The sequence below is a fragment of the Zootoca vivipara genome, chromosome 10, assembly GCF_965207765.1.
Source record: "Zootoca vivipara chromosome 10, rZooViv2.hap1.1, whole genome shotgun sequence".
NCBI classification, from domain to species: domain Eukaryota; kingdom Metazoa; phylum Chordata; class Lepidosauria; order Squamata; family Lacertidae; genus Zootoca; species Zootoca vivipara.
Genome location: NC_142593.1, coordinates 61,223,196 through 61,244,113, shown reverse-complemented (window position 1 = coordinate 61,244,113; position 20,918 = coordinate 61,223,196). Strand labels below are relative to the sequence as shown.

The 20,918-nt window shown below is 48.9% G+C and overlaps 1 protein-coding gene across 6 annotated transcripts in view; it reads right to left on the bottom strand.

Annotated features, from left to right (window-relative positions):
• Window positions 1-20,918, bottom strand: part of CNTFR (ciliary neurotrophic factor receptor) — a 385,394-nt gene that overhangs the window by 2,790 nt on the left and 361,686 nt on the right. For all 6 annotated transcript variants that reach the window (XM_060280404.2, XM_035100658.3, XM_088653079.1 and 3 more), the window contains 2 exons: window positions 20,237-20,400; window positions 5,998-6,178 (listed from right to left, as the gene is read on the bottom strand). In XM_060280404.2, the coding sequence (XP_060136387.2) occupies window positions 5,998-6,178; window positions 20,237-20,400 (345 nt within the window). The remainder of the gene's footprint in view (window positions 1-5,997; window positions 6,179-20,236; window positions 20,401-20,918) is intronic.

The following is a 20,918-nucleotide window of genomic DNA, read 5'->3' as shown; positions in this document are numbered from 1 at the left end:
GTATCTCAAGCCATTTGCACATGTTGCCATGCAACCAGTCCATGCAGAATGTAGGCACCCTATATATAGAAAGGTGATATTTTAGGGAGCAGGCTAGCAGGCGGGGCCCATGACTTACATCATAGGAGCCTACACAACACAAAACACTGTTGCTGTATGTAGGTTTTATTTCGTTTGTTTTTTTATCTTATATTTTGGAAATGTACATCCTTTAATTCCCCCCCCCCCGAGAGAGTGAGGCCCTAAGCTAAAGCTTGTTTAGCTTATGCGTAAATCCACCACTGTGTACAGTGCTCTGGTGCAGAGAAACATGCGGTTGACTTCTCAGCTCAGCCCTGGAAGGAGAAACCGCCAGGAATTAGTTCTAAGCAGACAGGGGCTGGAGCTGAAATTGCCCGGCCAAATACCCCTTCCAGCATGCCAGCCCTGCTCCCTAATCGGAAGCGTCTGAAAGTGAGCCAAGGGGACTTGGTGGTGAGAGAAAGGTACTCTGCGCATGCTCAGAAAGACTTAGAATTGCAGAGTTGGAAGGGGCCCCAAGGGCCCTCTAAGGTAACTGCCTGCAAGGCAGAAATCCTTGATGTAAGAATGTAAGAAATTTGAGTTAGAATCTCCTTTCTTATCATTTGAATCCATTGGTTCAGATTCTCTTTCCGACTGGAGCAGCAGAAAACAAGCTGGCTCCATTTCCCATCCAACATCCCTTGAGATCCTTGAAGATGGTTATTATAACACCTTTCAAAAGGCTTGAAGGAGGGTGGGGTGGGGGGGGAAAGTGGTGAAGGGGTGAAGGATGGCTTCTGTGCCAGGCCGAAGCCAGGGTGGTGGGGTGGTGAGAAGGTCACGCTATCCCTGGGGAGAGACCCAGTTTCAGATCCTCCCTCAGCTATGCAACCCAACGCTGCTGTCTCTCCCCCAGCCCTACTTTGCAGGGTTGTTGTAAGGGGAGCGAGAATTTACCCTGCCCTGCACTCCATGTTGGAATGGCAGGATAAAGATGAAATGAATAATATTAATAATAATAATGTTGGGTGCTATTTTCACACAGGGGGACCACCAAGAGACGGATGAGGAAGTGCCACCCGCTGGGGAACCCTCCTAAACGACATTCATTAGGAGAGCAATTAATGCCTTTGACGTCAATGGGGCTCAGAGTTGCAATGAACTCTTCCAAGATTGCCCGATGCCCTTCCTACTTGCATGCCAAGCCGCATGGCCACTAGAGGGCAGTCTCTGCTCATGTTAAAGTCCAAGCTGCAGGACACTAACCAACACTGACCATCACTGATTGCCTTGTTCAATCTTTCTTGGAGACAAACGGTCACAAAGAGTTATTTGTTTTGCTTTTTCCCGGGGGGGGGGGGGAGAGGCTGGCATTTATTGTTACTGACAATCATCACACAACCTAAACTAAGTGGGTATGTTGCACTGTGACACTGACTACATGATCCCTAATTGGCTGGGGTGACGTCATGGGGACACTTCATCACACCAGCCTGAAGGAAACAAAAACGGAGCCCAAAATAACAGTGTAAGGCAATCAAAACCAATGAACAGATAGAGAGAAAGATTAAAAAGCATATGACGTTTGCAAAATATCTCCAGCCTTGAAATCCCCTGTGTTGCACTGATGTGACTATTCGGTGTAGTTCTTGAAAGCGACTTGCACTTGCTTAACCATTAAAAGGTAAAGATAAAGGACCCCTGGATGGTTAAGTCCAGTCAAAGGTGACTCTGGGGTTGCGGCGCTCATCTCGCTTTTCAGGCCGAGGGAACCGGTGTTTGTCCACAGACAGCTTTCTGGGTCATGTGGCCAGCAGGACGAAACCACTTCTGGTGCAATGGAACACCATGATGGAAACCAGAGTGCATGGAAACACCGTTTACCTTCCCGCTGCAATGGCACCTATTTATCTACTTGCACTGGTGTGCTTTCAAACTGCTAGGTTGGAAGGAGCTGGGACAGAGCAACGGGAACTCACCCCGTCACGGGGATTCAAATCGCCGAGCTTCTGATCGGCAAGCCCAAGAGGCATAGTGGTTTAGACCACAGCGCCACCCGCTTCCTATAAGCATAAAAGCAAGCCCAAGGAAGGGTGGGAATAATGTTCAGGCTTGGACTTTGGCCATTTCTGGGCGAAGGGGCATCCAAAGACATATCAGGCGCAGAGAGAACCCAGCCTGTCCCCAACACACCAATAATCACCTTAAAGATCTGAACAGGACCAAAGAGGGGAGCATGGGTGGTGTTGCAGAGTCTGGGTTTGTGTGGTTTGCAACATTCACCAAATCTGTCCGGGCCGGTGATTTCACCTGCATTGCAGCCCCTAAGAGCTGATCCCCTCGTGCAGCCGGGCAGCACCGATAATTTGCACATTCCCCCGTGTGCGTGCACACAACCAGACGCCCCGAGGGTCTTTGGCATGCCTCCCGGTGCTTTCCTAGTAGTGGACAGCAGTTTTTTTTCCTTCTCGATTTCCCAACCCCACCAGCGCCGGTGCCAGCTGAGGGGACCAGCCCGGACGCTGCATGGCTGCTTCTGGGAAGCCAGAGGCTGATATCATATTATGCACTTGGAAGCCAGCCCAGCTCTTTCCTAGAAACAGAGAGTTGTTAACTTTGTGGCTTTCCTTGCTAACAGGCTTCCCGTTGTGTGCTGCTACAAAAACCCACACTGGGCAGCATATTTTGCCTGGGATTTTGCGAAGCACACGGCCTATTCTGTTCCCCACATTTCCTGAAACCCCGCTGCCCTTTCCTGGTGGGGAGAACATAGCTAGCTGGCAAGTGGTAGGCGGAAGAGCAGCTTTGCAGGATCAGACTCAGGTCCATCTGATCCTGTGTTCTGATCCTACCATGAGCTGCTGGAAAGGCCGCAAGAAGAGCATGGGGCTGGCTGATCCTTCCTCCATCCCCGGCATTAGAGGTAGACTGCATCTGAACAAGGCAGTTCCATTGAATTATTATGGTTCACAGCCATTAATAGACCTCTCAGTCTCCATGATGGGAGAGGGACTTTAGCCCCATGGGCAGAGCATGGAATTTGCACGCCGGACCTCAGGCAAAGGACCTCAAGGGTCATCTAGTCTGAATAACCCTTTAGCGATGGCCATCCTTGTTGGCAAGCAACTGTCTCAGGAGACAATGGAGGACCTCTGTTTAAAAGTCTCCAATGAGGGAGAGTTCACCACCTTCCAAGGGAATCCATTCTGCTCTTGAACAGATCTTACCCTTGGAAAGTTCTTCCTGATGTTTAATCAGAATCTCCTTTCCAGCAGGCACCTCCAGTTTAAAAGGATACAGCTAGCTACCCTTCTTTGCCTGAGACAACCCAGGAGAATGAGCAGCTGCCCATCAGAGCAGACAGTACTAGGCTGGGCCAGACAAAGGCCTTGCCCACACTTTCTCTTTTTCTGTGCCTATAAAGCATGGGTCCGAGTGGTTTTCCCCTTGCCCCACTCCTCTCCCAGGAAAAAGCCTGCTCTTTAGTGCTGAATCAGAACAAACAGCAATCCACAGAAAACCTGGATGGTTGTTTGCTCTCATTAAGAGTTAAAGAGCAGTTTTCTCCGGAGGAAAGCGGGACAAGAGGAAGTCTGGATAAGACCCAAGCATCTTCCTCTGAACTTGTGTGACTCCTTTTCAGGGCCATCGTTATGTCTTGGGGTCTGGAATTCTGTACACGGATAAAGTCGCTGCAGGACCTCAGTTGCTTTGATAAACGTGTGGAGATCTGCGCAAGCCTATCTCCTTGGCCAGCAGCGCTGTTGTTGTTGGGGGTGTTGATAGAAGCAAGAACCCCTTTTGAAGGAGGAGAGCTGTCAGGAAGAGGTCTTGTGTGGTAGTGCTGTCGAGAGAAACGGGGACTTTGCAAGCCTAATGAACGGTGTTCCAGCCAGAAAAACTTAAAGAGACACAGCACAGAGCTTAATAAATGAGCACCCCAATGGAAAAACCACTTTGGGGTGCCAGGGGCATCATCCACGTAGTCAAGAGTTGTTTTTACTCTCACATAAGACATAAAGAAATATCAACAACCTCAGATATGCAGATGACACAACCTTTATGGCAGAAAGTGAGGAGGAATTAAAGAACCTTTTAATGAGCGTGAAAGAGGAGAGCGCAAAATATGGTCTGAAGCTCAACATCAAAAAAACCAAGATCATGGCCACTGGTCCCATCACCTCCTGGCAAATGGAGGCAGTGAGAGATTTTACTTTCTTGGGCTCCTTGATCACAGCAGATGGTGACAGCAGTCACGAAATTAAAAGACGCCTGCTTCTTGGGAGAAAAGCAATGACAAACCTAGACAGCATCTTAAAAAGCAGAGACATCACCTTGCCTACAAAGGTCCGTATAGTTAAAGCTATGGTTTTCCCAGTAGTGATGTATGGAAGTGAGAGCTGGACCATCAAGAAGGCCGATCGCCGAAGAATTGATGCTTTTGAATTATGGTGCTGGAGGAGACTCTTGAGAGTCCCATGGACTGCAAGAAGATCAAACCTATCCATTCTGAAGGAAATCAGCCCTGAGTACTCACTGGAAGGACAGATCGTGAAGCTGAGGCTCCAATACTTTGGCCACCTCATGAGAAGAGAAGAATCCTTGGAAAAGACCCTGATGTTGGGAAAGATTGAGGGCACTAGGAGAAGGGGACGACAGAGGACGAAGTGGTTGGACAGTGTTCTCAAAGCTACGAACATGAGTTTGACCAAACTGCAGGAGGCAGTGCAAGACAGGAGTGTCTGGCGTGCTCTGGTCCATGGGGTCATGAAGAGTCGGACACGACTAAATGACTAAACAACATCAAGACATAAAGAAAGCCTGCTGGTTCAGGGCAACTGGCCCACCTCTTCCAGCATCCTTTCCCCACAGTGGCCATCCCAATGGGAAACGTCTGCAAGCAGGATTCGAACACAGGAGCCCTCTCCCCTTCTGTGGTTCCATGCCTTTGCGCTTTAAAATGGCCGTGTTATCCCTGGAAGAGCCACTCCAAAGGCAGCAGGGCAGGAAATTCATCTGGGACACAGAATCATAGCCTTGGGAAGGGTCTCTCATCGAGCCCCCTGGCAGAGCAGGAAGCCCACTCCCACAGCACCCGATAAAGTAGCACCCAGCTCACCAAGGGGAGCCCACCACTTTCCTTCCAAAGCAAACAGATGGATTCTTGCAAAAGTTTGAAAGTCCTTTATGCCAGCATTGCCTATCTTTGGGATGGAAAGAAGGGGCTGTTTTGCAAAACTCCTTATCTCTGAGCAACTGTGGGAGCACTCAGGAATCCTGGGTGCTACAGGGCTGGCTGCGGTGAGCCACGCATTGCGAGTTCCTCAACTTTCAAAGCTGGCTACAGGACCTCCCAGATGTCGGTCACATCTGGGACCTGTTTCCCTGTTGGCCGAGGACTCCAGATCTGGTGGGCCTCGGGCACAGACAATATCAGCACCCGCAGAAGGGAAGGGGACATGGCCCGCCTGACTGCCACCCTCCAACCGCTTCCGTTCTGATGAGGAATCTCCCACTTGGTCTACAAAACAGGCTACACAGAATTACAGAAGAATTGGAAGGGGTTCAGAGGGTCATCTAGTCCAACCCCCAAACATGCAGGAATCGGAGATGAAGCAGAAAGTGTGTGTGTGTGTGTGTGTGTGTGTGTGAAGAGGCTGTTGAATAATCCCGGGAGCCTCCCTCTCTGGCCACAACAAGCTCCCCTTCCGCCCTGGTCTCAAAAAATGCACAGGATAATAATAAAGGCATAACAAAATCCCAGAGGTGAGCAGATGATGTTTGAGATGCTTGGGAAACATCTGGGAGAGGAGGAGCCTTAGAGAGGGTGGAAAGAGGGGACCAACTGCTCCACAGGGGCAAGACCTACTACTGCTGAGTTGTATCTGGTTTTCTTGAATAAAGAGTCAGCTTCCCTGGTAAGGCCCTCTTCCTCCCCAGAAACAGCCCCCTCTTCCCATCCCCACGGACAACCCTCCTCTTCTTGCATCTCACCTGCTCCCTGGGCTTCCGTGGTGAGATGCTTGGGCTCCTCGGTCCAGGGCGTGGCATGCACGGCCACGCTCCAGTCGCTCCACGTGCCAATCTCGTTGTCCTTGGCTGCCACCTGGATGATGTACTCCTTGCCTGCGTAGGCGTCGGTGATGATGTGGGTCGTCCCGTCCGACAGCTCCACCTGCAAGGGGGAGAAGGGGAGGGTCATGGGGGGGGCTGGCTGGCGATGAATTCACAGCGCCCCAGCACCTCTTGGGGATGAGATGTTGCGGCCACGGCTTCGCGCAGAACTGGGGGTGCCCAAACGTCCGGTGGCACAGGTTAGGAAGCTGCCAAGTGCCGCCTGGAAGCCATGAGAAGCCCCTGAGAGCATCTTGATTGGCATTCCTAGCCTGGCAAAGATGGCACCCAACCCAGCTAGGTTTTGAAGAGCCGAACAATAGAGAAACAGACAAACAGATACAGTTTTTTCTGGATGACAGGGGAAAAAACCCTCTTTGGTGTATGTAAATCCAACTATACAACAGGGCTTAAAGATAAAGGTAAAGGTACCCCTGACCATTAGGTCCAGTCACGGATGACTCTGGGGTTGCAGCACTCATCTCGCTTTACTGGCCAAGGGAGCCGGCATACAGCTTCTGGGTCATGTGGCCAGCATGACAAAGCCGCTTCTGGCAAACCAGAGCGGCGCACGGAAACGGTGTTTACCTTCCCGCCGGAGCGGTACCTATTTATTTACTTGCACTTTGACATGCTTTCGAACTGCTAGGTTGGCAGGAGCTGACACAGAGCAATGGGAGCTCACCCCGTTGTGGGGATTCGAACCACCCACCTTCTGATCAGCAAGCCCTAGGGCTCAGTGGTTTAACCCACAGCGCCACCTGCGTCCCTACAACAGGGCTTACTCTTGGGTAAATGTATCGGGGATTGCATGCCATCCAGTGAAATGCTTTTCCACATCTGACCGCAGGGAATTGCTTTTGCCCATCATTTGGGTCAGCCTTCCCCAACCTGTTGCACTCCAGGTGTTTCTGGACTGGCACCCCCAGTTCCCACGGCTGCAGCAGCTGTGGTGGTGGAGGCTGGAGGGAGTTGTAGTACAGCAACATCTGGAGGGCACCAGTTGGGGAAGGCCAGTTGAGAGGAAGGGCACCTCTTTCCACATGGCATGGTTCCCCCCCCCCCACAAAATTGGTACTCCCAGAATAATGGTAGCAGCAGCTTTCCTGAATCATTACCTTTGGAAAGGCAGGTGCTTTGATTGGGGCTGGGGTGGGCGGGCAACAGTGAACAATTTTACCCCCAGCTCAGGTCCTATCACCTGGGCTACCTCTTAGCCAACTCTGGGGTTGTTTGTTTTTTAAATAAAAAAATAAAAAAAATAGAAACAAAATCAGAATCGGACAAAAGAAACAAAATCACAATCTCCACTAGAGAGGAGCTGGGACTACTGCAAAGCAGGGAAGACTTTGGCCTCCATCTCCCTGCTTTGCTAGTCCTCCTTGCCGAAGGGAGAGGAGAGATGCTGGAACCATGGATATGAATGGTATTTGGATTAGGAAGGGGGTTCATAGGTAACGCACAAGACCCTTGATCTGTGTGCCCCACGCGCATGGGTGAAAAGCTCCATTGCTAGAAAGAGAACAGGGAGGCGTTGTCAGTCAAGAGAAAGGGTCACTGGAGGGTTAGAAGGAAGACTCTGTTAGATGACTGGGAAGCAGAAGGAACCTGCTAACAGCTCAGGAATAAAGCCCAGATGCAAATGAACTGGTCCTTGACGAAACTGACCAGGGACTGGCAAAGGCCTCGGCCCAGTAAGGAGCGTCTCCACCCCCATCGCTCAGCCTGGACATTGAGGTCCAGCTCCGAGGGCCTTCTGGCGGTTCCCTCACTGCAAGAAGCGAGGTTACAGGGAACCAGGCAGAGGGCCTTCTCAGTGGTGGCGCCTGCCCTGTGGAATGCCCTTCCATCAGGAAATAAACAACTATTTGACTTTTAAAAAACATCTGAAGGCAGCCCTGTTTAGGGAAGTTTTTAATGTTTGAAGTTTTATTCTGTTTTCAGTGTTCTGTTGGGAGCTGCCCAGAGTGGGTGGGGAAACCCAGTCAGATGGATGGGGTATAAATAGTATTGTTATTGTTATTATTATTATTATTAGGCATGACTCAGAGGCTGTGGCTTCTGCTTTCTTACTGAAGACTCTGCCCCATAATCCCAAGATGCTCACACGCTCTCCTTAGGCTCACTTGCTTGTTCAGATGAGTCCCCCAACCGCCCTCTTTCTGCACCTCTCCTTTCTCCAAGATTAGAGGCTGGATTTGCCTTCGGGCTTGAGCTGACTCAGTGCAGGCATCGCTTAGAGCCTATTCCAAGAATCGCCTCTCTGCCAGCCCTTCCATTTCGAGATGGGAAGAGACCAAATCAGTTCCAAAATGTCATCTCCCCATTTTGTGTTGTCCTGGTCAATTTGACCAAGACGTGCAGTTTCCCAAAATAATCCAGAACGCCTTTTAAGAGCTGTCTGCCTAATCAAAGCACGGCTTGGCAGGACAACTCAGATCGGACAGATTTTGGCTTGTTTGCAAGCTGTCTTAGCTAACTTTGTTAAAATGGTCCTGCTAGGAAGGTCAGATTTAAGGTCCCACCAAAAGACCTTGGACCGAGATATCCAGCAGTTTGGGGTCAGCAGAGTTACTGAACTTGCCCTGTAGGCAGCAAAATATGCTGGTAATGTCTGGATTAGAAATTGCTAACAGAATAGCACAAGTCAGCTGCAGAGAACAGAAATGAAGTACGTTGACCCTGTGTAAAACTTCAGTAACCTCACGAGAACCTCTTGCGTACTGTTGTACACAGGGATGTTTCCTGTCGGAGCAATGGCATGGCACTAGTCCCTAATCAAATGACAGACGCTTTAGGTTTTAGGACTCCCCAACCCATGCACATAAACCCATTTTCTCCTGGGACAAGCTGCAAAGCTATGTCACTCTTTTCTCAAGTATGGTAATAATGCTTGAGTCCACAGTGATGATTCAGCAGCAAAAAAAAGCTAATGCTATTCTAGGCTGCATCAACAGAAGTCTAGTGTCCAGATCAAGGGAAGTCCTATTCTGCCTTGGTCAGACCACACCTGGAATACTGTGTCCAGTTCTGGGTGCCACCATTTAAGAAGGATAGTTGACCAAGGGTCTGGAAACCAAGACTTAGGAGGAAGACTTGAAGGAGCTGGAGAGGAGACTGAGAGGAGATATGATAGCCATCTTCAAATATCTGAAGGGCTGTCAGATGGAAGAGGGAGCAGGCTTGTTTTCTCCTGTTCTGGAGGGTAGGACTCGGACTCACAGTTTCAAGTTACAAGAAAGGAGATGCTGGTTAAACATTTGGAAAAACTGTTCAACAGTGGAACGGACTCCCTCAGAAGGTGGTGGACTCTCCTTCTGTGGAGGAGGTTGGATGGCCATCGGTCATGGGTTTTTTACCCACAATTTCTGCACTGCAGGGGGTTGGACTAGATGACCCTTGGGATTGCCTTCCAAATCTACAGTTCTATGACTCCTCTGAGATCTGTCTGAGACAGCAACCTTTTGCCACCTTTCATGATCATTACACGACCCCACGTTCAAGGTTTACGAAGGTGGGAAGACACTTCCCCCCCACTTCCCCTTGCATTCCTCCTTGCTCATTTTTTTCTTCCAAACTGTGCACCCTTTTCCCAGCAGAAGAGTTCTCTCAGACCCTTGACATTTTGGCTCCCCTTTTCTGCAACTGGATGGTGTGTTCTGAGGGAAGCGTCTACCCCGTCCCCCCCAAAAAAACCCTTGTGCTTTCCCCTTACACACTGCCAACACTTTCATCTCTCAGACTCCCAAAGGACACCCCTCCGGACAGGACGGTGCCAAATGCGCTGGCACGCTTGCGAACCCTTGTGGCCGCAGGTGATGGAGAGCATGTTTCGGGAGATGTGTCAGTGTGATGGTCAACATGTGTGGGAGGCCAGGAAGCTCGGGAGGATGGTGTGAGTTAACCAGCGGAGCCTGCGAAACCAGAAGCAGGCTATTAGCGATCCATTAGGGCGAGGTATCCAGTTCCTGGCTAGGTAATCCATTAAAGGAACATCTGAGCGCATTAGAAGCGCACTTAGAATCATAGAATCATAGAATCATAGAATCATAGAGTTGGAAGAGACCACAAGGGCCATCCAGTCCAACCCCCTGCCAAGCAGGAAACACCATCAAAGCATTCCTGACAGATGGCTGTCAAGCCTCTGCTTAAAGACCTCCAAAGAAGGAGACTCCACCACACTCCTTGGCAGCAAATTCCACTGCCGAACAGCTCTTACTGTCAGGAAGTTCTTTCTAATGTTTAGGTGGAATTTTCTTTCTTGTAGTTTGAATCCGTTGCTCCGTGTCCGCTTCTCTGGAGCAGCAGAAAACAATCTTTCTCCCTCCTTTATATGACATCCTTTTATATATTTGAACATGGTTATCATATCACCCCTTAACCTTCTCTTCTCCAGGCTAAACATACCCAGCTCCCTAAGCCGTTCCTCATAAGGCATCGTTTCCAGGCCTTTGACCATTTTGGTTGCCCTCTTCTGGACACGTTCCAGCTTATCAGTATCCTTCTTGAACTGTGGTGCCCAGAACTGGACACAATACTCCAGGTGAGGTCTGACCAGAGCAGAATACAGTGGTACTATTACCTCCCTTGATCTAGATGCTATACTCCTATTGATGCAGCCCAGAATTGCATTGGCTTTTTTAGCTGCTGCATCACACTGCTGACTCATGTCAAGTTTGTGGTCAACCAAAACTCCTAGATCCTTTTCACATGTACTGCTCTCAAGCCAGGTGTCTCCCATCCTGTATCTGTGCCTTTCATTTTTTTTGCCCAAGTGTAGTACTTTACATTTCTCCTTGTTAAAATTCATCTTGTTTGCTTTGGCCCAGTTGTCTAATCTGTTAAGGTCATTCTGAAGTGTGATCCTGTCCTCTGGGGTGTTAGCCACCCCTCCCAACTTGGTGTCATCTGCAAACTTGCTCAGGATTCCCTCAAGCCCATCATCCAAGTCATTGATAAAGATGTTGAACAAGACTGGGCCCAAGACAGAACCCTGTGGCACCCCACTAGTCACCACTCTCCAGGATGAGGAGGAGCCATTGATGAGCACCCTTTGGGTTCGGTCAGTAAGCCAGCTACAAATCCACTGAATGGTAGCATTGTCTAGCCCACATTTTACCAGCTTCTTTACAAGAATATCATGGGGCACCTTGTCAAAGGCCTTGCTGAAATCAAGATAGGCTACATCCACAGCGTTCCCTTCATCTACCAGGCTTGTAATTCTGTCAAAAAATGAGATCAGATTAGTCTGACATGACTTATTTTTCAGGAACCCATGCTGACTTTTAGTGATCACAGAGTTTCTTTCTAGGTGCTCACAGACTGTTTGCTTAATGATCTGCTCTAGAATCTTTCCTGGTATTGATGTCAGGCTGACTGGGCGGTAATTGTTTGGGTCCTCTCTTTTCCCCTTTTTGAAAATAGGGACAACATTTGCCCTCCTCCAGTCTGCTGGAACTTCGCCTGTTCTCCAGGAATTTTCAAAGATTATTGCCAGTGGTTCTGAAATCACCTCTGCCAGTTCTTTTAATACTCTTGGATGTAGTTCATCTGGCCCTGGAGACTTGAATACATCTAAACTAGCCAAGTATTCTTGTACTACCTCCTTACTTATTCTGGGCTGTGTTTCCCCTGCTGAATCATCTGCTCCATATTCTTCAGGTCGGGCGTTGTTTTCTTTCTTGGAGAAGACTGAGGCAAAGAAGGCATTGAGGAGTTCTGCCCTTTCTCTGTCCCCTGTTTGCATTTCACCATCTTCTCCTCTGAGTGACCCCACTGTTTCCTTGTTTTTCCTTTTGTTACGGACATACCCATAAAAGCCCTTTTTGTTGCTTTTAACCTCTCTGGCGAGCCTGAGTTCATTCTGTGCTTTAGCTTTTCTGACTTTGTCTCTACACGTGCTGGCTATATGTTTGAATTCCTCTCTGGAGATTTCCCCCCTTTTCCATTTTTTGTACATATCCCTTTTAAATCTTAACTCAGTCAAAAGTTCTTTAGATAGCCAGCCTGGCTTCTTTAGGCACCTTCCATGTTTCCGTCTCATTGGTATTGCCTGAAGTTGTGCTTTTAATATCTCCCTTTTAACAAACTCCCAACCATCATGAACTCCCTTCCCTTTTAGTATTACTGTCCATGGGATTTCACCCAGCGTTTCCCTAAGTTTTCTGAAGTCGGCTTTCTTAAAGTCTAGAATTTGGACCTTAGTATGCTTGGTTGCTCCTTTCCGCTGGATAATAAACTCCAGAAGAGCATGGTCACTCCCACCTAATGATCCTGCCACTTCTACCCCACTAACCAAGTCATCACTATTGGTTAGGACCAGATCTAAAATGGCTGATCCTCTTGTTGCCTCTCCCACTTTCTGGACAATGAAGTTGTCTGCAAGGCCAGTGAGGAATCTGTTCGACCTTATGCTCTTGGCTGAGTTTGACATCCAACAAATATCAGGATAGTTGAAATCCCCCATTACTACTATCTCACTTCCTTTGGAATGCTTGGCCATCTGTTCCAGGAAGGCATCATCTGTGTCCTCAGTTTGGCTTGGGGATCTATAGTAAACTCCCACAATGAGGTCACTGTTGTTTTTCTCTCCCTTAATTTTGACCCAGATACTCTCAATTTGGCTTTGAAGTTTTAAATCCTGGATCTCTTCACAGGTATACATATCCCGAACATATAAAGCTACTCCTCCTCCTTTCCTGTTTGGTCTATTTCTCTTAAATAGATTGTATCCCTCTATTACTACATTCCAGTCATGAGACTCATCCCACCAGGTTTCAGTGATGCCTATTATGTCATATTTAGTTTGCTGTACCAAGAGCTCAAGTTCATCTTGTTTATTTCCCATGCTCTGTGCATGGGAATTGGGCAGGGGCAGGACGTGGCTGCGAGGCAGCAGGAGGAAGCGGGGGCCAAGCTGGCTTGAGTTACACACTTAAAAGCCGGGAGGGGAAAGAAACGGTGCCCTAAATATTTAATGCTCTGTGTTTAAGGAGGCAGAACCGGAAAGCCAGCCCAAGGAAAGGGCGAAAACCTCGAGGTGACAGCGGCTGCCTTTCCCATGCCCACCTTCCTCTTTCCGTCTCCTGGAAGTGAAGTTCTTCCTGGCAGCCTTGGGAAGGTGCTGGGTGGGCAAAGAGGTTGCCGTCCAAGGGCATCGCCCAAGATGCTGGCCCTTCAGATGGTTCCTTCCAGCATAGCATTGTCTTGCGCCCCCCTGGATACCATCCCACAGGCACCTAAGCGCAGCTCCGCAGGATCAGACCAAAGGCATGTCCAGACCAACATCTTGTTTTCTGTGTGGTCTGGATGGCTCTGGGTAGCCCATTCAAGACAGGGAGCTTTGAGTAAGCAACACAGCATCTTTAAGTACATGGCTGCTGATATTTAAATTCATTAATGACCACCGATATCTATTTTATTTACTAAACAGGCAAATTGTTCGCCTGTCCAGTGAAGTTGCAACCACGCTCGTTATTCATTTATCTGCTTTTGTCTCACCGATTTTCCTGGAATGCAATCTTACAATCTTCAGAAACGATGAATCACCATCGATAGCATCTAGAAACATGTTTCTGCAGTTACTAAAATTAAGAGCAGAGATGGCGTCCACCCGACACAACCGAGGCAGCGATGCAACAGGGCATCCTTTTGCTCGTATGTGCAGAAATATACTTTGTGGGCCTTTGGCACAGATTCGGTTCCAGGATCCCTAATTGGGAAGCCGCCTAACTGTGTGGTAGCCACCAGCTCTCTCAGCAGTTAATCCCATAGGTTAACCAAGTGTGGGTTGAATTCAGTCTGAGCCATTTAGGAAGAAACTGGAAGAAGCTGCTGTGATCTGGCCAAAACAGCTGTGATTCCTGCATTGTGGGGGTTGGACTAGATGACCCTCAGAACCTCTTCCAATTCTGATTCTGTGATTCTATGACATTTGCTTTTGGTTCTTGTGCTTTAGCTCTCAGACGCTCGCACCCAACACCCTTTTCTTTACCACATTCATGAACAGCTCCCTCCCTATCCCTTAAACATGTCCCTTAATTGCTAGTGATGCTGTGTAGAAAATGTATTTAAAGTAAAAAAATGGTTTGGTTCAGTTTGTTGTGCAGTGTGAACCCACTAAAGTCACATGTCTTGAAACAAGACTCAGCTGTCCTTTAAAATGCACACTTCTCTGGATTTTGCATTGCAGTTCTTGGACCCAAAAATGGGCGTAAAAATGCAACTAATGGCAGAAAGGACATTCAAAGGTGCATCATATGAGGCAATGTTATTTGCAAAAATATGTATACCAAGGCAATGCTGCAAACATAAAGAACTGCACACTTAAAGGTTGATAGATTTCAGAGAGAAACAAAAATGAACAGATTTCCTATCCTTCTGACCACCAGTTGCTGGAAACCAAAGGAGGGGAGAGTTCTGGTCTTGTGTTCGAATCCTGATTGCGAGTTTCCCTTTGGGGCATCTGCTTGGCCACTCTGAGAAAAGCATGCTATACTAAATTTATGGCTCTACCCTGGCTCATTTAACCCCCACAACCACCCTGCGAGGTAGGCTAGCCTGAGATGCAGTGACTGGGCCCCAAGGTCACCCAGTCGGCTTCAAAGCCAAGCGGGGATTCAAACCCTGGCCTCTTCCAGGTCCAAGTCTGATACTCTAACCACTACACCACACTGCCTTTCATGATGGGCCACTGGCTTGATCCAGCAGGGCTATTTTCATGCTTTTATTCTTTTGTGCGATGAAGGGAAAGAGAGAGGAAGAAGAAGAAGAAGAGAAGAAGAGTTTGGATTTGATATCCCGCTTTACCACTACCCGAAGGAGTCTCAAAGCGGCTAACATTCTCCTTTCCCTCCCCCCCCCCACAACAGACACCCTGTGAGGTGGGTGGGGCTGAGAGACTAGCCCAAGGTCACCCAGCAGCTGCATGTGGAGGAGCGGAGACGTGAACCCGGTTCCCCAGATTACGAGTCTACCGCTCTTAACCACTACACCACACTGGCTCTCTCAGAGAGGAACAGAAGCAACCATCAGATTTTCCAAGCAAAGGGAAAAGTCAGTCCTAAAAGCAGACATGACTCGTGCAGAGCAGGCGAGTTGGCACAAATATAGGAAAAAGGAAAATATGGAGAAAGGAAAGATGGAGCAAGCTTGTTTTCTCGATCCCATGGCTTCAAGTGACAAGAAAGGAGATTCCAACTAAACATTAGGAAGAACTTTCTGTTGGGAGGAGCTGTTCAACAGGGGAACGGTCTTCCCTCGGGAGGTGGTGGACTCTCCTTCCTTGGAGGTTTTTAAGCAGAACTTGGATGGCCATCTGTCACGGATGCTGTTATGTACTGAGCTGAATCCTAGAACAATAGGATTCAGAATCAGCAGTCTGATTGGTCCGCAGGAGCTTCCCAATCCAACTCCAGGTGGAAGTGAATCCGCAACCTGATTGGCCTGCAGGAGCAGCCAATCAGGCGGCTGGCAGAAGTGAATCTGCAACCTGATTGGCCTGTAGGAGCAGCCAATCAGGCTGCAGGCAGAAGTCAATCCACAACCTGATTGGCCCACAGGTGTAGCCCTGAAGTAGCCAATCACGCGAGGCCCATTTTGTAAATAATGTATATAAGCAGATGGTTTTGGGAAAAGAGCCATTCTTCTCTTCTTCTCCTTGATGACTATGATCTGAATAAAGAGCATGAAATTCACTCTCGACTCCGAGTATATTTCAGATGCTTTAGCTGAGATTCCTGCATTGCAGGGGGCTGCACTAGAGGACCTCTGGGGTCTCTGCTATCTCAACAATTCTGTGATTCTACGATCACCTCCGGGACTCCAGCACTTTGCACCTTCTCAAGTGCTATTTTGCTGTTCTGTGAAAGAAAGTTTGTTTGGTTTGAGCGAGTGCTTTCATCTGGAGGTCTTCAGAGCACTTCTTCCTGTGTGAGTGCTTAATACTGCAGGGCACACCCAGCGCTCAAATAATTTGAGGGTGTGCAAGATCAGAACTGTGAATATTCAGCAGCCTCTCAACCTGTAGAGCAGAGCAAATTGCAGCCTTCAGAGAAGGGAGCGATCCCACAGGAGACGGGACTGTATTTAGAGCGAGGTGACCTTTCGGGAGAAATTAGTGGAGGACGAGGTGGCCGAGATGAGCAGCTCTGAGAAACGGCGGTTGTAAAAGGAGGCCATTCTTCTCTCTTGGGGGAGAGCAAGAGCTGCAAAAATTAGGGCATGGGGCTTTGAAAAAAAGAAGGGGGGGAGAGACTGACATATGACTAAATGCAGAGGCTTCCTGGGTAGGAAGCATAAAGGAAAACCGACAGCTCAGCAGAAATGGAGGTTTTTAAAAGGGGGAAATATCAGATGCACGAACTGGAACCTCTCTTTTTGATGCAAAGGAGAGCTGGATGGATCCCTGGTGGCTGAAGAAGGAGCTTTCTAATGACCTGCAGATCTAAAGGGAAGCATGCAGAATTTCTAAAAAAATTTTTGGTGGTGGTGGTGGGGGAACAAATTTGCACTGAGGAGGAGGAGGCAAATGATAGAAGGAACACTCTGTGCCGGCTCTGAAAGGAAGCAGGGCAAGGAGTTTCAGGAGGGAAAGAGATGTCAGAGGAGCAGCGTGGGTAGGGAAAGCGGCCAGGCAGAATCACTGTGGTTCCTTGAACTGTGAGCGAGGCTAGTCCTCATGAACCCTGCCCCCTTGCAAATGTTGGATTCTCCTGGGAGTCTCCTCACATGTTAGAATCATGTAATTGTGCAGCTGGAAGGGACTGGAAGGGATCTCTATTCCAACCCCCTCACGAATCTCAACGAATCACGGTTAATTTTTTTAAAAAAATGACATGCAATTTTTTTAAGTTAAGAAAAAAACCCCATTTTTCTAATGCTCCTTGATCCACCTGGACTTGTAATTTGAAAAGTTCTAAATACAAATGCATTGGGGGAGGATACAAATTTTAATTTTCCTCCCAAGCTGGTGGCCAGTGACTTTCTCCCCGCCTCCCATTCATATTTTATTTTATTTCGAGCTTCAAAGTTACGTTTTGTCACTCAACAGTTATATCCAATTCTACAATACTAACGACTTCCTGCTCACCCATCACTGATTTCAGACAATTGCGTTTTATAATTCCACCAAATCCATTTCCATCCCCTTTAACAGGTTTCTTAACATGGAAAGTGACTTTTAAAATAGACAAGACAAGGTCTCCTGTCCTCCTGAAAGGATTCTAAATCTGCGTCCCTTATCAGTGCCCTCAGTTCTGCCATCGCTGCACATATTCCGAGGTTTTCACCAGCCCTTCTTCCTTTCAGGCTAACAACTTTCTTGTTTTCCTTCCTGTTTCTAATCTCCAAAGCTCTCCCCCATATCCACAAGGATCGGAGTGTCATGCTGAGAACGCCAAGGTTGCAGGTTCGATCCCCGTATGGGACAGCTTCGTATTCCTGCCTTGCAGGGGGTTGGACTAGATGACCCTCAGGGTCCCTTCGAACTCTACAAAAGTTCCACGAAAGTGCTTTTAAAAAGGAGAACGGGGAATGCAAGAAAAGAAGGGACTCTCTGGAGTCCCTTGAGGTTTCTTGATGGCACCACCCTTCCTGGGGTCCCATTTGAAAGAACGGGACTCTTCGAATGTGTTCGTCTTAGCAGGCTGACAGCTCCACCGAGTGATTCTTCCACCCAGGCCCTGCCTTGCTCTCATGCTTCCCTTAAAAGAATCGCAAATCTGATTGAATGATTCACTGCCAATCTCTTGTCCCACGAATACCTGCCATGTTGCCCCCACTTAGCCCCTGACTGTGTCTTTCGCCATCCATCCATCCAGGGCGAAGACAGGGACGCCCAAGGAGCTGGAAGGTTTGCTTGTGAATGGCAAACAGCCATTCCCTTGCCGATTCAGGATGCTTTGACAGAACCCACGGGCTGGAGAAACGCCACTCACTTACACGCTCAGAGGTGCTCTCGTCTGGACGACGCCACCTTGTTGCGGGCTGAGCTCTGCCTCCGCCTTGTGATTTAGCAGCCTGGGATCACAGGGAGGCAGGCAGGCAGGGGGAACAGCGTGGTGCAGTGGTTACCGCAGGATGGTGGGCAAACCCAGTTTCAGATTACCAAAGCTCAGAGTGAAGGGAGAGATTTGCCAATTGTGTTATTGAGCTAAATCTGATCATATAGTTTGCATTGTATAATTCTGATTGTATGGCTTAGCCCCCCCCATATCCCTATAATGCTTCTTAAAATGCTTTCCTTTTTGCCTCTGCGTCTGTGCACCAAAGTGGGCCAAAGTGTAATAAAAACATTCAATAGCAAGACAGAATGCCCTGCTAAGCTATCAAGGCCGCATGACTGTCTTGTCTGATGCTAGCAGTCTGACGCAAAGAGCAGGCAAGATAGATAGGAATTCAAGCCCCCACTCAAGGCTGAGTGAGGATGCTACCGGGGTAGCATGAGTCAGCATCTGTTTATGCACAGGACCGGACACGGATCTTCCTTATATGTACTTGTGACCCCCTTTGTGTTTATGAGAAGGACAGGATACGAATTTTCCTAATATGGATTTGTAACCTGTGACCCCCTCGTGTGTGCACATTTACAGAGGAGGGGGAAAGGAGCCCAAGAAGTGTATAAGAAGCTTTGCAAATTTGTGTTTCTTGACGTGGAGCTGACCACCAAGAGTCTCTTAAATTTAAGAATTAAATTCTTTCTCTGGATTCAACCCTCGGTGTCATTATTGACTGTCTCTGTCCCTGCCTGGGCGCAACTTAAAGGACCCTTAGTAGCTAATAAGGCTACATTTTTGGTGCATTGGCCGGGAACGAGAGCTCTTCTGGGGGAGGGGAGGGAGGGGGAAATCTCCCAGAGTTCCCCAGGCAAGGGGCAGAGATCCGAGGCGTCGCACAGCAGTTTGCTACCGACTGGGGTGTCATCGGCCCCAGCACGCATCCCCGCCTGTTTGTGGGAGGGGCCACCATCCCGGTCGTGAGCAAAATGCCCCTTGGCGACGAGAGAAAGACAGCAGCCGCAAAGGGGGGAAGAAGGATCCAAAGGGGGTAAGAGGACGACCGGTCACTGCAGCCTAACCTTCCTCACAGGGTTGTTGTGAAGATCAAAGGGGAGGGAGAAGAACTATGGGCTCTATATTGAGCTCCTTGGAGGATTACCAGGCTATGAATGAGGAAATGAGCACCTCCTTACATAGAATCATAAGAGTTGGGACACAAGGGTCACCTATGCAGGTGGGCATCCAACATCTGCAAAAAAAACCTCAAAGGAAGGAGAGTCCACCCTTAACAACTTGGGACCAGTTTAACTACAAGATCGCCTTCCCCCAAATACACTGTCTCAATCACTTCGGTCTGTGGAACTGGCCCTCTTATGGGGACACATCATACCAGTTCCTTTGGAACTCCCTGCCTATTGATATTTACTCTATTTGATACGAGATGTTTATTTCCAAGACATTTTAAAATCATGCCTTATTTGCACTGGATCACATTGTTACAAGGCGTTTGATCTTTGTCGGCGTTTCTTCAGCTGGTAAACTACTTTGCGTGCAGAAAGACAGAATTAAAAGTGAAATGAAAAAATGAAACAAGAACATTTCGCCAGCAGGAGCAGTAACTGAAACGGCCCTGCTCCCTTGCTTGCAACCTTCTGAACTTTCCTTGGGTTAGGAGCAGCTATTCTCTGCAATGTACAGAGAACAGATTCGAAAAGGATGCCAAATGTCCAAACTCATGAGCTCAAGTGTTCGGGGGGGGGGGGGGTGGCCAGCTAGACAGGGCCTGAATCATAGAATGGTACAGTTGGAAAGGAACCCCAGGGGCCATCTAGTCCAACCCCCTGTAATGCAGGAAAATTTCAGGACTGATGAAGTCCTTGTTAAACTATGGAACTCCCTCCCCCAGGAGGCAATGGGTGGCTTTAAAAGAGGACTGGACAAATTCATGGAGGGGGAGAGGGCAATCGAGGGCTACTAGCCACAGTGGCTCTGGAGGTTGAACTGCTTCCGAATGCCAGTTGCTGGAAACCTCAGGAGGTGAGACCGGCTCTGTTGCCAACCACGCAGGACCCTTTCGTCCGCCACCCCCAGCCAGACCAACGACAGCAGAGGTTGCCACTCACGTGTTGCCACTGGTCAATGATGAGGGGCCGGTACCTCAGGAAGAACTTGAGGGGGAAGGAATCCGGATCGGGCCACGAGGAAGGGTACTGCCACGTCACCAGCAGCCTCCGGGCGATGTTGGGGATGGGCTTAGCCACCACGTTCTCTGGAGGGTCCGGCTTTACTGTTCAAGGAAACAAGACATGGGAGGAAGAGGAGGAGAAAACCTTGGTGAGAAAAGAAGTGTTTCCCTGCAAATGCCGCCTCTCAGAATTGTAGGGCTGTAGAGCTGGAAGGGACCCCCAACGCTCATCTAGGCCAACCACGCCCCCCCGCAATGCGGAAATCCCAGCTAAAGAATCCACCCAACATCCGTTTAAAAGGCTCCAATGAGCCACAGTACCATACAGTCGGAAGGGTACCCCTGGGGGTCATCCAGTCCAGCCCCCTGCAACCTTTGTCCACATGCTGCACAACAGGGACTGGCAAGCAAGCAGGCGGCAGCTAGGAAAGCTGGCTTTCTAAAAAATAGTAATAAAAAAATCAAAGCCCTCTTGCAAACGCATCGCCATCTCGCTTTGGTGGCTCTGCTGCCGCCTCTCGACTTTCCCAGCCGCCACTGTGGGAAAGTGTCACCAAGCGATTCATGCAGAACCAGCACACACGTGAGTGAGCCATCTCTCGTCCGAGAGCACAATGCCC